The sequence below is a fragment of the Sapajus apella genome, unplaced genomic scaffold (genome assembly GCF_009761245.1).
Source record: "Sapajus apella isolate SASKATOON/1434 unplaced genomic scaffold, GSC_monkey_1.0 scaffold17, whole genome shotgun sequence".
NCBI lineage: Eukaryota > Metazoa > Chordata > Mammalia > Primates > Cebidae > Sapajus > Sapajus apella.
This window is the reverse complement of record NW_022436957.1, coordinates 8639711-8655639: the sequence shown is the minus strand read 5'-3', so window position 1 is coordinate 8655639 and position 15929 is coordinate 8639711. Positions and strand designations below refer to the sequence as shown.

At 40.1% G+C, this 15929-nt stretch overlaps 1 protein-coding gene and 1 pseudogene across 1 annotated transcript in view; one reads left to right on the top strand and one right to left on the bottom strand.

The window, feature by feature from the left end:
• TLR7 (toll like receptor 7) overlaps positions 1 to 2078 on the bottom strand; it is a 21075-nt gene extending 18997 nt beyond the window's left edge. Inside the window, exons 1-2 of the mRNA XM_032285902.1 lie at positions 1910 to 2078; positions 1328 to 1428 (exon numbers count right to left, since the gene is read on the bottom strand). Of these exons, the coding sequence (XP_032141793.1) occupies positions 1328 to 1330 (3 nt within the window). The 5' untranslated portion in view covers positions 1331 to 1428; positions 1910 to 2078. The remainder of the gene's footprint in view (positions 1 to 1327; positions 1429 to 1909) is intronic.
• A 9938-nt stretch (positions 2079 to 12016) lies between these two features.
• LOC116556655 lies at positions 12017 to 13367 on the top strand (annotated as a pseudogene).
• The last annotated feature ends 2562 nt before the right edge of the window (positions 13368 to 15929 follow it).

The window sequence follows — 15929 nt, the reverse complement described above, 5'->3', positions numbered from 1 at the left end:
ACCAAAAAAAAAAAAAAAAAAAAAAAAAAAAAAAAAAAAAAAAGACATCTGAGTTTCTAGGAAATGAAACCGTAGCAGTTGTTTCCTTTGTAACATAGTAGCCGCATGGTTAATGCTTCATTAGAACTTTGACACGAAATGAGCCTAGGAGCCAACATTCAGATCTACAATGTATCTGAATTAAGTGACAAAATAATTTCAGAAAAAGGCCACTGATGCCTTTTTTCGACAAGTTTTGCCATACCTAATAACTCACACTTGCATCATACCACTCGCAAAAGACTTGAAAAATAGTCTATTATTTGAGCCTCTCAGTGGCCCTGGAAGGCAGCTGAGGAGGGATTCTAATGACTATTTTATAGTCAGAGAAACTGAGTTTCAGAGGACTTTGATGATGTCAGGCACAAGACCCCCTCCCCCAACTGGTGACTGGGAGAGCCAGCATGACAAAGACTCTCCTTAATTCAACGTAATCAGGCTCCACTACACCCCTAGGCTTCAGCCTTTGGGCTTCATGTCCATCTTTGCATTGCCCAGTTTAAGCAGAAACCCTGCTAAGTCATTTGTTTGATAATTCACTCCTCTTGGTATGTGATCACCTTCGATATCTGATCAAATTCATCATCCCCCACCATCCCCCAGTGAGGTCTGATCACCCTGGTCTGTCTTCAGCAGGAATCCTGTCAAGTCAGTTTAGCCAGCATCCCTTTTACCCTTGATGATTCCTTTTAGTCATTTTCCATCCACTGACCCGCCCCCCCTCCAACTCTACTCCTTGGCTAGAAATGTTTACCGGCCTTTGGCTGTATTTGGAATTGAGCCCCTTTCTATATTGAAGTCTCTTTCCGCCGATTGCAATAGTCCTGATAGTATCGCTTTATCTACTTTCCAGATTTAGTTTTCTTTGACAGCACTCAAGCCTGGGGATTTCCCGTATTTTATTTCTATGATCCTGCCCACACAGTTCCATCCACATAGTCATTCAGACAACACCATATGCTGGAAAAAGCACAAAGTAACTTCAGTAATTAAATGTAGGCTGAAGAAATGAGATCCATAGAAGCTATGTCCCCAATTCAAACATCTGCTCCTCCTTTCCAAAGCACATATTTACTTCTTGTAGGAAGCTGGACAGAGCAAGCATTGATTAATCTGAAATTGTGAAATGCCCGCTTCATTAAGGCCAGTTGTGAAATATCAGGAAGCACTTTCCCCCAGCAAATAACCTAAGTACAGATTCTTTAAGAATTGCTCTTGCCAGCTGGTTTCCGTTGTTTCCACAAAGATTATAGATAACACTTTTTAAGGATCTCTGAGTTGTTCTTACCATTTTTAGTCTTCTTCCAAAATGGAATGTAGAGGTCTGGTTGAAGAGAACAGAGCACGAGAGGTGCCAAGATCAGCTTGAGATGAGCCTAATAGCATCAACTAAGAGGAAGAGAACACATCATTTCAAAGAGAGCAAAATACTGTAGCTGAAAGACATGCTGGGATCATTGCTTCAAAATGCACTTGAAACATCTATTTATGGTATTTACTCTCTCAAAGTTAGGTAGACTGGAGACATACTCCAGAAATCCATTTCTCATATTAGTGAAAGTCTAACTTTGTCTTCATTACTGAAAGTCTAACTTCATCTTCGAAGAGGGCACATTCAAAACAGTGAGATCTGAAATGCTTTGGTAGACTGGAGACATACTCCAGAAAATTATTTCTAACATTACTGAAAATCTAACTTTATCTTCGAAGAATTGCCATTTTAGACTACCACATTTTTAATTTATATTCTAAAAAAAAAAAAATTCATGCATATAATTTCGGTTCCTTCTCCTCTCCTCACCACTTCCTTATAACAGCACATACATCTACCTACTTAAATTATCGATATGTGTTCCAATGTTTAAAATACCTTTCTCGATGGCATGGACTGATCCTATATCTGGAGTCTTCTGAGATGAAGTGATAGGTGGCAGGAAGTGTAGATTCACAAAGACTCCAGGCTGCCAGCCCTGGAGTTTCCAACTAGAAAGATCAGGTGGGGGACGGAGGGAGGAGCATGGTTATTTTAGCCACCCCAGATATGGGCTTTGCAAAAGCACCAGGTTCCTCTTATTTCTACCACCACTATTGGGGCAATGACTCGTCTCAATCCAGACAGCTCTATAGACAAATCTTTCTTTTTTATAGCAGGATTTCTTGCCCTCAGCACTATTGACATTTTTGACCAGATAATTCTTTGCTGCAGCATAGGATGTTTGGTGGCATCCTCGCTCTATACACACTAGATGCCAATAGCACTGCCCCCTTCCAGTTGTGACAATCACAGAAGTTTCCAGACATTGAAAATTATCCCCTAAGGGGCAAAAATGCCCCGGGTTGACAACCACTGTTCTATAGATATCAGAGAGGTATGTCTAAATTTACCTTGTTCTGTCTCAGGCCCAGCTGGAAAGGATGCTGGTTTTTAAACAGTGGCAAAGCTACCAGTTGGTTCATTCACTTTTCTCTAAAAAAGTTCAGCTGCATTTGCTTCTCAAAATGTGGGCCTCAAGAGAATTGTTCCCTTCTTAACTGATTTTTGGACATGTTTTAGGTAGAGTCAAAATACGGTAGTTATGTTTAAAGTTCTTTAATCTAAGTAGTCCACCTGGAGAAAATTTGGAAAATGTAGAGTGTGGCATGGGGACATCTGTGGATAATGATCAAGGTTAACATATATTGGGCTGAAAAGTCAATGATGTGATAAAGCAGCTCAAAAGCCAGATCCAGTAAATAAGCAGCATTTATTGAGGGTTTGTTATGAGCCAGACACTGTTTTAATGACTTTATATGTATGATCTCATTAAATACTAAAAATATATAAAATAGATATTATCCATCTTTTTACAAATACTGGAATTGATAACAGAAGAAATATTGGATTTGCCTCAAGTCACATCATAGCAACTGATACCCACACAGGCAGTAAAAACCAAATGTCTCTTTATTAAACCACTCTGCTGTGCAAACAATATGTAAAAATCAATAGTTTTCTCATACATAAATAATTACTGATCCAAATTGGTAATAGAAGAAGTGAGATCTGAAATGCTTTGGAATAAAATTGATGGGAAATACACAAAAACTAAGGTGGTGAGGGGAGGATGGGGACTATAATGCTTCACCTGGCAGGTGCAAGCTTTCTCTTTGCCCCACCAGGCCCACTGTCCCAGCCTTTCATCCTGTTCTGTGTCCCTGGAGGCTGAGCTATATGTACTTCATCAGTAGCCCCTTGCTTGCTGGCTTCTGGTTGGGTTTGGCCAATGGGAGGCCTGGTTGGAAACTGAAGGGGGAGGAGGAAGAGCAGAGCCTTCCTCTCTCTGGCTCTCTCCGCCTGGCCCTGAGTTGGCTGCAATCATCTAATGAAGCTCTTGTTCCCTGATGCTCTCCTCCCTGAATTCCAATAATCGTTCCTTCTCCTTCAGCCTGAGTTCGGAAAGACTGCCCTCTGAAGTGCTGCATCATCCTTTCTTAGTTCCTTAAATCCTGTCCAAATATATAAATAGTCACTTTGCTGAACTCATCAGTTTCTCACTCTAACATGCTGTCTGTTTCCTGCCAGGACCCTGCTTAGACACAAAGACATACATAAATGAAGAAAAATAATTGTTAATGGAGCTAGAGGCCACAACACTGTAAAAATAGAAATGTTGCTTAAATTGATTTGCAAATGCTGTACGATCCCAGTCAAATACCAATAGGATTTCATGCGATACTTGCCAGATTGATTCTGAACTGGGGTGCATTTTGGAAATCAACTGGGCCTTTTGGTTTATCACAAAGACCAGGGTTACATTATCCACAAATGTCATCTCCTTTCATATAATAAAGGGCGTATTACCAAATGTTTGTTATAAAAGTGAGGTAGTGGGTCTGACTGGGATAAGACCACATGTGAGAATAGCCAGGTGATTTCTGAATGAAAATTAAAGGGGAGGATTTCTCTTCCATACTTGTAAATGCATTATAACACTGCATTGCCTACAATGGCATAGTACCAGTGCATCAATGAAACAGAGAAGAGAGCAGAATTAAGCAAAAATACATATGGGCGTTTAAAGTCACATCAATGGCAAAAGGGATTATTGGGCAAATGGCTTGGAGTTTTTAAAAAATCAAGCTATTGTCCAACCTCATTTCTTACATCAAAATAAATTTCATGAAGTTCAAAAATTTAAACGTAAGACATTGAACATTAAAGGTACTGAAACTATAGGTCCATACTTTTTCTAATCTTGAAGTAGAAAAGTGGTGCGAAGTATGACAATAACAGCAAACAAACAAGGAACCCACAGCAACAATCCCAGGGTCTTAGAGAAAATATTGAAAAATTTGACTACATAAAAATAAACCACTTATCTTTAAAGTGAGGGATGAGTCTATGTGATCAATAAAGATACATCTAGGTTTTATATGGTAAGATCCCAAGAGATTATCCATTATGCATTCAGCGTATATATTATGCTTTCTTGCATGGTTATATATGGTTGTTTATTTGTTTGTTTGTTTGTTTTGAGGCGGAGTGTTGCTCAGTCCCCAGACTAGAGTGTAGTCATGTGATCTCAGCTCACTCCAACCTCCACCTCCCAGGTTCAAGCAATTCTTATGCCTCAGCCTCCTGAGTAACTGGGACCACAGGTTTGCACCATCACACCTAGCTAATTTTTGTATTTTTAGTAGAGACAGGGTTTCACCATGTTGGCTAGGCTGTTCTCAAACTCCTGACCTCAGACGATCCACCCACGTCTGTCTCTCAAAGTGCTGGGATTACAGACACGAGCCACCACACCTGGCCTGGTTATTTATGTTTGATTCATATCTTCTAGTTCCCCCAATGATATTACAGACCCCTTGAGTTAAGAATATGTTGTCCTTGGCATCCATTCTATGTGGTTAAGAGATCACTCTTTATGATGATGAAAATGAATGATCATGAAAATAAAAACAATTCAATTAATTCAGTCAATTTTCAGAGGTAGATCATTAGGCAGATTAATTGATTGAAGTGATCAGTCATCTAATTATAGTCACTAGCTGGTTGAATTTACTAGGAGTTTAATCAAGTGCAACTTGTCTGCTAGTCAAGCATTAATAAAGCCTATGTTTTCTTATTGAAAAGATACTAAGTTCTTCTTGACTCAATATGGTGGATTCAATAGCCAAGTGGTAATTGATTTTCTAATAACTGATATTATATCATTCTACTTGAATTCATTTATATTAATATACCAGTTTTCAAAAGAAAATCTTTTTTCTTTCCAACATTTTTACTGAAAAAAAATTCAGATATATTGAAAAGTTGAAAGAATTGCACAATGCAGCCTGTATACTAGCTGCCTGAATTCAACAATTGTTGATAGTGAGCCACATTGGTTTTACCTTTTTGTATGTGTATGTAATGTATTTATTTCCTTAATCATTGTAATGTTGCAGACAACGTAACATTTTAACCCTAAGCACTTAAGCCCGTATCTCCTGAGATAAGGATGACACCTAAGAGAATTAATAAGTTGTAATATTCTCCAATCTGGCAAGATGGCCAAATAGGAACAGCTCCGGTCTGTGGCTCCCATTGAGACCCACACAGAAGGCAGGCGATTTCTGCATTTCCAACTGAAGTACCCAGTTTATCTCATTGAGACTGGTTAGACAGTGGGTGCAGCCCATGGAGGGCGAGCAGAAGCAGGGTGGGGCATCACCTCACCCGGGAAGTACAGGGAGCTGGGGGACCTTCCTCCCCTAGCCAAGGGAAGCCGTGAGGGACTGCACTACCCAGCCTGGATACTATGCTTTTCCCATGGTTTTTGCAATCCGTAGATCAGGAGATTCCTCGTGTGCCTACACCACCAGGGCCCTGGGTTTCAAGCACAAAACTGGGTGGCTGTTGGGCAGACACCAAGCTAGTTGCAGGATTTATTTTTGTACCCCAGTGGCACCTGGAACCCTAGTAAGACAGAACCATTCACTCCCCTGGAATGGGGGCTGAAGCCAGGAAGCTAAGTGGTCTCCCTCAGTGGGTCCCACTCTTACAGAGCCCAGCAGACCAGGAACCACAGCTTGAAATTCTTCCTGCCGGCACAGCAGTCTGAAATCGACCTGGGACAATCGAGCTTGGTGGGGGGAAGGGTATCGGCCATTACTGAGGCTTTAGTAGGTGGTTTTCCCCTGACAGTGCTAAGGAGGCTGAAAGGTTTGGACTGGACAGAATTCACCACAGCACAGCAAAGTGGCTGTGGCTAGACTGCTTCTCTAGATTCCTCCTCACTGAGCAGGGCATCGCTGAAAGAAAGGCAGCAGCCTGAATCAGAAACTTACAGATAAAACTCCCATCTCCCTGGGACAGAGCATCTGGAGGAAGGCGCGGCTGTGGCCGCACCTTCAGTGGACTTAAAGTTTCCTGCCTGCCAGCTCTGAAAAGAGCAGCTGATCCTGACAAGAAGGATTCTTCCCCAGCACAGTGCTTGAGCTCTGCTAAGGGACAGACTGCCTCCTCAAGTGGGTCCCTGACCCCTGTGCCTCCTGACTGGGAGAGACCTCCCAACAGGGGTCAACAGACACTTCATACAGGAGAGCTCCAACTGACATCAGGCCGGTGCCCTCTGGGACAAAGCTTCAAGAGGAAGGAGCAGGTAGCAATCTTTGCTGTTCTGCAGCCTCCACTGGGGATACCCAGGCGAGCGGGGTCTGGAGTGGACCTCCAGCATACTGCAGCACACCTGCAGAAGAGGGGCCTGACTGTTAGAAGAAAAACTAACAAACAGAAAGCAACAACATCAACATCAACAGAAAGGACCCCCACACAAAAACCCCAACCAAAGGTTATCAGCCTGAAAGATCAAAGGTAGACAAATCCATGAAGATGAGGAAAAACCATCGCAAAAATGCTGAAAATTTCAAAAACCAGAATGCCTTTTTTCCTCCAAATGATCACAATTCCTCTCTAGCAAGGACACAAAACTGGACAGAGAATGAGTTTGATGAATTGACAGAAGTAGTCTTCAGAAGGTGGGTAATAACAAACTCCTCTGAGCTAAAGGAGCATGTTCTAACCCAATGCAAGGAAGCTAAGAACCTTGAAAAAGGTTACAGGGACTGCTAACTAGAATAACCAGTTTAGAGAGGAACATAAATGACCTGATGGAGCTGAAAAACACAGCATGAGAACTTCGTGAAGTATACACAAATATCAAGAGCTGAATCAATTAAGCAGAAGAAAGAATATTAGAGATTGAAGATCAACTTACTAAAATAAGGCATGAAGACAAGATGAAAGAAAAAAATAAAAAGGAATGAACAAAACCTCCAAGAAATATGGGACTATGTGAAAAGACCAAACCTACGATTGATTGGTGTGCCTGAAAGTGACTGGGAGAATGAAAACACATTGGAAAACACACTTCAGGATATTTGTAAGTATTTGAAACCAATGAGAACAAAGAGACAACATACCAGAATTTCTGGGGACGCAACTAAAGCAGTGTTAAAAAGGAAATTTACAGCACTAAATGCCCATATCAGAATGCCACAAAAATCTGAAATCAAGACCCGAATATCACAATTAAAAGAACCAGAGAAGCAAGAGCAAACAAGTTCAAATGCTAGCAGAAGACACAAAATAACTAAGATCAGAGCAGAATTGAAGGAGACAGAGACACGAAAAACCCTGCCAAAAAATAAAAATGAATCTAGCAGGTGGTTTTTGAAAAGATTAACAAAATAGATAGACCACTAACTAGACTAATAAAGAAGAAAAGAGAGAAGAATCAAATAGACACAATAAAAAATGATAAAGGGGATATCACCACTGATCCCACAGAAATACAAACTACGATCAGAGAATACCATAAACACCTCTAAGCAAATAAACTAGAAAATCTAGAAGAAATGGATAAATTCCTGGACACATACACTATCCCAAGACTAAACCAGGAAAAAGATGAATCCCTGAATAGACCAATAACAAGTGCTGAATTTGAGGCAGTAATTAATAGCCTACCAACCAAAAAAGCCCAGGCCCAAATGGGTTCACAGACGAATTCTATCAGAGGTACAAAAAGGAGCTGGCGCCATTCCTTCTGAAACTATTCCAAACAATAGAAAAAGAGGGACTACTCCCTAACTCATTTTATGAGACTAGGATCATCCTAATACCACAACCTGGCAGGGACACAACAAAAAAAGAAAATTTCGGGTCAATATCCCTGATGAACATCAGTGCAAAAATCCTCAATAAAATACTGGCGAATCAAATCCAGCCGCACATCAAAAAGCTTATCCACCATGATCAAGTTGGCTTCATCTTTGGGATACAAGGCTGGTTCAACATATGCGAATCAATAAATGCAATCCATCACATAAACAGAACCAATGACAAAAACCACATGAGTATCTCAATACATGCAGAAAAGGCCTTCAATAAAGTTCAACAGCCCTTCATGCTAAAAACTATCAATAAACTAGGTACTGATAGAACATATCCCGAAATAATAAGACCTATTTATGACAAACCCACAACCAATATCATACTGAATGGGCAAAAGCTGGAAGCATTCCCTTTGAAAACCAGCGCAAGACAAGGATGCCCTCACTCACCACTCATATTCGACATAGCATTGGAAGTTCTGGCCAGGGCAATCAGGCGAGAGAAAGAAAGAAAGGGTATTCAAATAGGAAGAGAGGAAGTCAAATTGTCTCTGTTTGCAGATGACATGATTGTATATTTAGAAAACCCCATCGTGTCAGCCCCAAATCTCCTTAAGCTGATAAACAACTTCAGCAAAGCCTCAGGATACAAAATCAATGTGCAAAAATCACGAGCATTCCTATACACCAATAACAGACAAGCAGGGAGCCAGATCATGACTGAACTCCCATTCACAATTGCTACAAAGAGAATAAAATACCTAGGCCTACAACTAACAAAGGATATGAAGGACCACTTCAAGGAGAACTACAAACCACTGCTTAAGGAAATAAGAAGGGACACAAACAGATGGAGAAACATTCCATGCTCATGGTTAGGAAGAATCAATATTGTGAAAATGGCCATACTGCCCAAAGTAGTTTACGGATTCAATGCTATCCCCATCAAGCTCCCATTGACTTTCTTCACAGAATTAAGAAAAAACTACTTTAAATTTCATATGGAACCAAAAAAGAGCCCGCATAGCCAAGACAGTCCTCAGCAAAAAGAACAAAGCAGTATGCATCACTCTACCTGACTTCAAACTGTGCTACAAGGTTACAGTAACCAAACAGCATGGTACTGGTACCAAAACAGAGATATAGACCAATGGGACAGAACAGACGTCTCAAAAATAACACCACACATTTATAATCATGTGATCTTTGACAAACCTGACAAAAACAAACAATGGGAAAAAGATTCCCTATTTAATAAATGATGCTGGGGAAACTGGCTAGCTATATGCAGAAAACTGAAGCTGGACCCCTTCCTTACACCTTATAAAAAATTAACTCAGGGTGAATTAAAGACTTAAACATAAGACCTAAAGCCATAAGAACCCTAGAAGAAAACCTAGGCAATACCATTCAGGACATAGGCATGGGCAAAGACTTCATGACTAAAACACCAAAAGCAATGGCAACGAAAGCCAAAATTGACAAATGGGATCTAATTAAACTAAAGAGCTTCTGCACAGCGAAAAACAAAAAACAGCTATCAGAGTGAACAGCCTACAGAATGGGAGAAAATTTTTGCAATTTATCCATCTGACAAAGGGCTAATATCCAGAATTCAGAAGGAACTTAAATTTACAACAAAAAAATAAGTAACTCGATCAAAAAGTGGGCAAATGATATGAACAGACACTTCCCAAAAGAAGACATTTATGTGGCCACAAACATATGAAAAAAAATCTCATCATTACTGGAAGGAAGGGAGGGAGGGAGGGAAGGAAAGAAGAAAAGAAAGAAAAGAAGGAAGGTAAGAAAAGCAGATTGAATGGAGCTTTTGGTTAGGGAAATATAAAGCAAAGGCCTTTTTTATTTTCTATTTTATTTTAATACACATTAGTGTGGTATAGAATTAATATATAGAGCTGAGTAGAAAGATATGGGTGGGGGGGGGAAAGAGAGAGTCGTGGGACTCAATAGAGTATGGTCACAGCGATAATTTATTGCAGTGAAAAGGTACAAACCAAAAGCAGCAAAGGGCAATGGTGCGTGAAGTGATGCCCGGAAGAAACCAGGCCCAACCTTCCGAGCATTCCCTCCCACTTCAGTCACACGTGATTCCTTCAGCAACAAATTGAGAAAACACAAGCCAATTGCTGTCTACCAGGGAGGCTCATTAGAGACTCAGTGCCCAGGGTGGGGTGTTTACTGGGGGCTCATCACATAGGCAAACTCTGCCCAGCACGTACCAAAATTTCAGCCTCCCAATAGAAAAGCAGGTGTGCAGCAGAAGCCATATTGTTTGTACAAACAGTGTAAGAGCAGTGAGCCACTCTTCTCAGTTCTAGGAATGGTGGGAACCGTCCTGAAATCCAAGTTCCCAGACATGAGCCAAGGGCCAACCTTACAAGCAGGCCATTCTAAGGAAAGCAGTCTCAGGCCTGCCATGTTTGTTTGTTTTTTTGTTTTTTGAATGAGTTTTGCTCTTGTTGCCCAGTCTGGAGTGCAATTATGTGATCTTGGCTCATTGCAACCTCTGCCTCCTGGGTTCAAGTGATTCTCCTGCCTCAGCTTCCTGAGTAGCTGTGATTACAGACGCCTGCCACCATGCCCGGCTAATTTTTTTGTATTTTTAGTAGAGACAGGATTTCCCCATGTTGTCCAGGCTGGTCTCGAACTCCTGACCTCAGGTGATCCACCTGACTCGGCCTCTCAAAGTGTCGCGGCATGAGCCATAGCACCCGGCCACCATGTTAACTCTTTTCTGTGTAGACAAATGTAGCCGTACATACATCCATGCATGTATATACATACATACATACATACATATATACGTAGGTAGATACAGAGTAAAAGCCTTTTTGCTCTTCTTATAGAGCATCCACCCAGTCCCACCCCCATCCTCCAAGAAACCATTGTTATTAGTTCCTTGCTTATCTTTCCAGTTTCTTTAGACATACCAGCAAATAAAAGCATTCTTCAGGTCCTGCCTTTGTCATACTTTGTTAGCATGTACTCTCTTCCTCTCTTGTTTTTTTTTTTTTCATTTGCAGTTCCTTCTATACCTTTATCTCAGGAGCATCTGCATTTTTTCCCCCATAGATAGAATACATCCCATTTTCTGGATGTTCCACAATTTACTTAACCATTTCTCTGTTACGGACATTTGGGTTGTTTCTGATCTTTGGTATTGCAAGCACTGGTGCAATAAATAGCCTTGGGACTGCAAAAGACCTTCTTCTGAAGAGTTTGCTGTGGCTCCAGTGAACTACCCCAGTCTGAGTGATGATACAAAACATGCTCCATTATTGGTGTAGTCCCCCATCTGTAAGTTAGCTCAAGAGAGATCACTGGATGGAGAGGATAGAATTCTTTCTCTTGTGAGAATTGGCTTCTCGCTGGCTGGGGCACCTCATACTTTGTTTTCTAGGTCTTGTATTTCTTCTTTCCTTTTAGGTGGAAATGAGGTGGAGTGGGAACAGCCCTTGGTGGGTAGGTAAAATTTAGTGTAGGATTGCCAAATTTAGCAAATCGAGACATGCTTCTACTAAAAAATTATTCATTATCTGAAATTCAGGCTTAATTGGGTGTGCTGTATTTTATCTGACCACCCTAGTTTAGTGCCATATTTTATTTATTTATTTTTAGAAACAGGGTCTATGTTTTCCACGCTGGCCTTGATCTCCTGGTCTCAAGCATTTCTCTCATCTCAGCCTCCCAAATTTTAGAGATTATAGGCATGAGCCACCATGCCCAGCAGTACCATATTTTAATCTAGAGATTTAAACATTGAAGAGTTCCTGGGGTGAATGCTCTGAAATGAAAAGGAAGGTCAGACTTGATCAGCACCCAGAGTGGTGATTGAACAAAGGTATGGTCAGGGACAGAAGCCCTAGGTTCGAGTCCTAGCTCTGCCATTTGACTCAGACATAGACATCAAAGTGGTTGAATAGAAACTTGGCATCATAGCAGGATGGCAAGATGGCTGCTTCTGCCTTTGCGAGTGTGGTGAGAGCAGCTTCAGGAATCTATGGCCCCTGAATATTTTGGCATCTCCAGCCCACCGAAACTGTGCCAAGAATGCCTTATTTCTGCATTGTTCACTGGATGTTTTAGTCATATTCAGACACCACTCATTTCCTTCACTCTCAGGCTTATGACATCTGTCAGAAACCTGACATGTGGGCATACTGCAGTGATCCCCAGCAGAGTAGCTCCCTTGCTTCCAAGTTTCCTGAAGCTGCCAGTCAGAATTATAATATACATCGGTACCCAAAAAGGCAAGAGAAAGACCATGAAAGCTGTCATCTATAGGTTTCTTCGATTTCATTCTGGCCCTTAGGTGAGGAGAAAGGCTGACTATAATAAAAAATTATGGAAGAAGACACCTGCAAGAAAAAAGCAATTGAGGGAATTTGTGTTCTGCAATAAAACTCAGAGTAAACTCTAAGATAAAATGATGATGTCCTTCTGGAAAAGGTGAAACTGGCATGCTGATGATCTTTATCAGAAGTATCATTGTGATACAAACCGGAAAGTATACATCAGAAGTTTCACTTGTTTCTCAGTTATTTGAATATGTACCTTTGTGTACATGACATCTTTGCAAAAATGGATAACACTTGATATAAATTGTACATCCAATTGTATGTAGACATCCAATGCCAACATTAAACTTATAAAAGTTTTGAAACTTAAAAAAATAAACTTGGCATTATATGTATTCTCCCAAAGCTGGAAAAACACCTCTTTACTGATAGGAACCCAGTCAAACCCCTTAAACAAGTTGCCCGAGTGGACTTAGTGCTGTGTTGCCGGCATGTTGAAGTACAAAGTCTGGGTTTCTTTATGCAAGCTGCTTGGTTTGGAAAAGCATGTGAGAGGTAAATATGAATCCCACTGCTTTATAGTTCAAGCTAGTTTTTTCCACTCTCATGCTGTAAGTCAGGGTCTGCTTGATGAAAAGGAGGGAGGGCTTCGATGGCAAGCATCACGGTATTTGTATAACAAGTCTAAAAGTTTTAATCCCTTCAGTTAGATACAACTATGGACATTTTTCAATAATATTTTTATTAGAAATTTGCAGATACCTTGAGCCTGCTCTTTGTAATGACATGGAAAAAGAACACAGCCTACATATCCCTTTGTATATAGGATATTTTTAGCATTGTAAAGCCCCAGTGTCATAATTAACCTTGTCTTTTGTTTCTCATTCCTCTTTTAAACTAAAGTATGAGGCACTTCACTGCTTAGTTCTTCTGTAAGTTTCGTTTTACTGTGAAATGAAAGTGTTCTCAAGATATTCTTGACAGCATATGCAAACGTAACAAAAACCTTCCTTTATTTTGAAGGCTGGTCCTCAGTGCATACTAGATATCAGCAGATGAGTCCAAAGGGTCACATGCCTTGCAAAAAGGCTGTTGATGCAAATAATCGAGTAGTCGACTTGTTGAAAAAGAGGAAAGGCTATTTATGCATGCATTGGTCTTTGAGTGGTTCTGCCTGCCATCTTGGAAACTCAGAAGCAGTTTTCCTGAGGTGGTTATTACTGACAATGTAGCTCACCATCTTGTCTCCAGAGACCCATAAGTAGATTCATGAGTGGTGAGGTATAGTGAAGAACATTTGTCTGGGATTCAAGAAACATGGCTAGCCAATGAAAATGTTAACTCACACCTGCATATACCTTCATCTTGCTACGGAGCTCGAGGCACCATCATTCATAATGCTTAAAAATAAAACACCTGCAAGGCAGCTGTTGTTGAAACCTAATTTGCCCACAGGAAAGCTGATGCTCAATGAATTCAAGTATCTAGTAATAAAACTGGGTTACTATTCATATCTTGACTCTACTGCCCAAGTTCTTTCTGTAAGTCACCGAAACAACCAGGACCTCAGCAATCTGACTAGATAAAAACAAAAAGTCCTTCTTGAGTTTATGATCCTAAGAGTTTCTTTTTCATATTTAAAGCAGGTATTCATATTAGATGCTGTCACGTTTTGCATATCTCTTGCTGTGTAACAAACCATCCCAAAATGTATCTGCTTAAAACAGCAACTAAATTTATTTGCCCATGATTCTGTGGCTTGGCTGGGGCTCTGCTGGGCAGTTCTTTGGTTGGTCTCAGTTGCGGTCTCCTATGAGGTTGCAATTGGATGGCTTTGTTCACGTGTCCAGTGCCCCAGTGGGGAAGATTGAGAGGCTGTGATCTTTTTCTCTTTTGTTCCCCATGTAGCTAGCTTGGGTTTCTTTTCATGGTGGTTTGATCCTGAGAGTAAGCGTTTCAAGAGAGATAAGCTCCAGTGTGCCAGCACTATTCAAGCCTTTGCTTAAATCATTCTTGCTAATGTCGTACTTATTGGCTGAACCCGAAGTTAATGTGGAAGGACACTCCACAGGAGTGTGAATACCAGAAGTCATGTTTCATCGAGAACCACCAAAGTAACAATCCGCCACTTGTAGTATATACAGCAGAAATGTAAAGAAATTCAGATTTAAGCTGAGATCTGTTGTTTCAGATTTTTTGAAAGAATATTGGATTTAAAACGTATTACTTTTGAATACCATGCAGCCTCCAAAAGTCACATATTAGAATATTATATATGACATGGAAAAAGATAATATGCTAAGAGTAAACCAAAAAAGGTTTTAAAACAAATATTTGTATGTATACTCCACTTTTAGCCATTGTTATTGTTTTCATTACTTGTCTTTGTATTTATCAAAATTTTGTCAGTGCTTTGCTCTGCACGTGTACCCCAGAACTTAAAGTATAATAATAAATAAAAATAAGTGTCAGTGTATACATTCTATTTTATACTCAGTAATAAATTGTTTTTGTTATTGGAGAGAAAAATCTAAAAATAGTATTGCAATAATAGGTGATAGGTTAACAAGGTTTGAGTATATTTATATAATATTTTATTGCTATATTTATAGACTCTGGAAAATAAAATATTTGCAGTGAGTAAAATAAAGTTCTTACAGAAATGCAAATAAAACAATACCCCAGTACTATTAAATTATCGGATTGGAAAACGGAAAAAGATGATCAATTCACAGTGTTTGCCAGGATTTAGAGACTTTGGGTGAGAGTGCAAATTGATACAACCTTTCTGGCAAGCAATTGAAATAGATCAGGATTTAAAATGGGCATTGCTCAGTAGGAATTCTAACTAAAGAGAAAAACGTTTTAAATTCTCTAAACCGTAGTTACTGGCTTGTACTGATTAGTGGAATTAGTGGTGGTGCTTTCTTCCTTTATATGCTTTCTGCCATTCTTTCTACTCTCTACACGTAGTTTCCCAAAGCTGATGTTGAGAGGAGGCAGCAGAACTTGAAACCTTCATGGTCCACAACCTTAAACTGGATCTTCTCAATCTTGGCTGCACGTTGGAATGGGATCATTACAAAGTTCCTGATTACAATATTGACACCAGTAGTTCTGATTTAACTACTCTTGGGTGTTGCCTAGGTATCTGGAATTTTCAAGGATGCCCATGTGATTCCAATTGATAACCAACTTTGAGACAAACAGGCGTAGTCAAAACTGTCGACTGAACTGACTTGAAATTCTGACTGGTGAACCTGCATTCTCCTTACTTTCTGGCCGATTTCTTATTTAATGTCTTAAGTTGATAAGCTATGAGTACATATGTCTTATTGCTTTCAACAGTTGAGTTTTCCTAGAGACAGTTGTATTTGTTTCTAAACCTTTTATTCTCTGTTTTTTGTTTTTGTTTTTGTTTTAGTT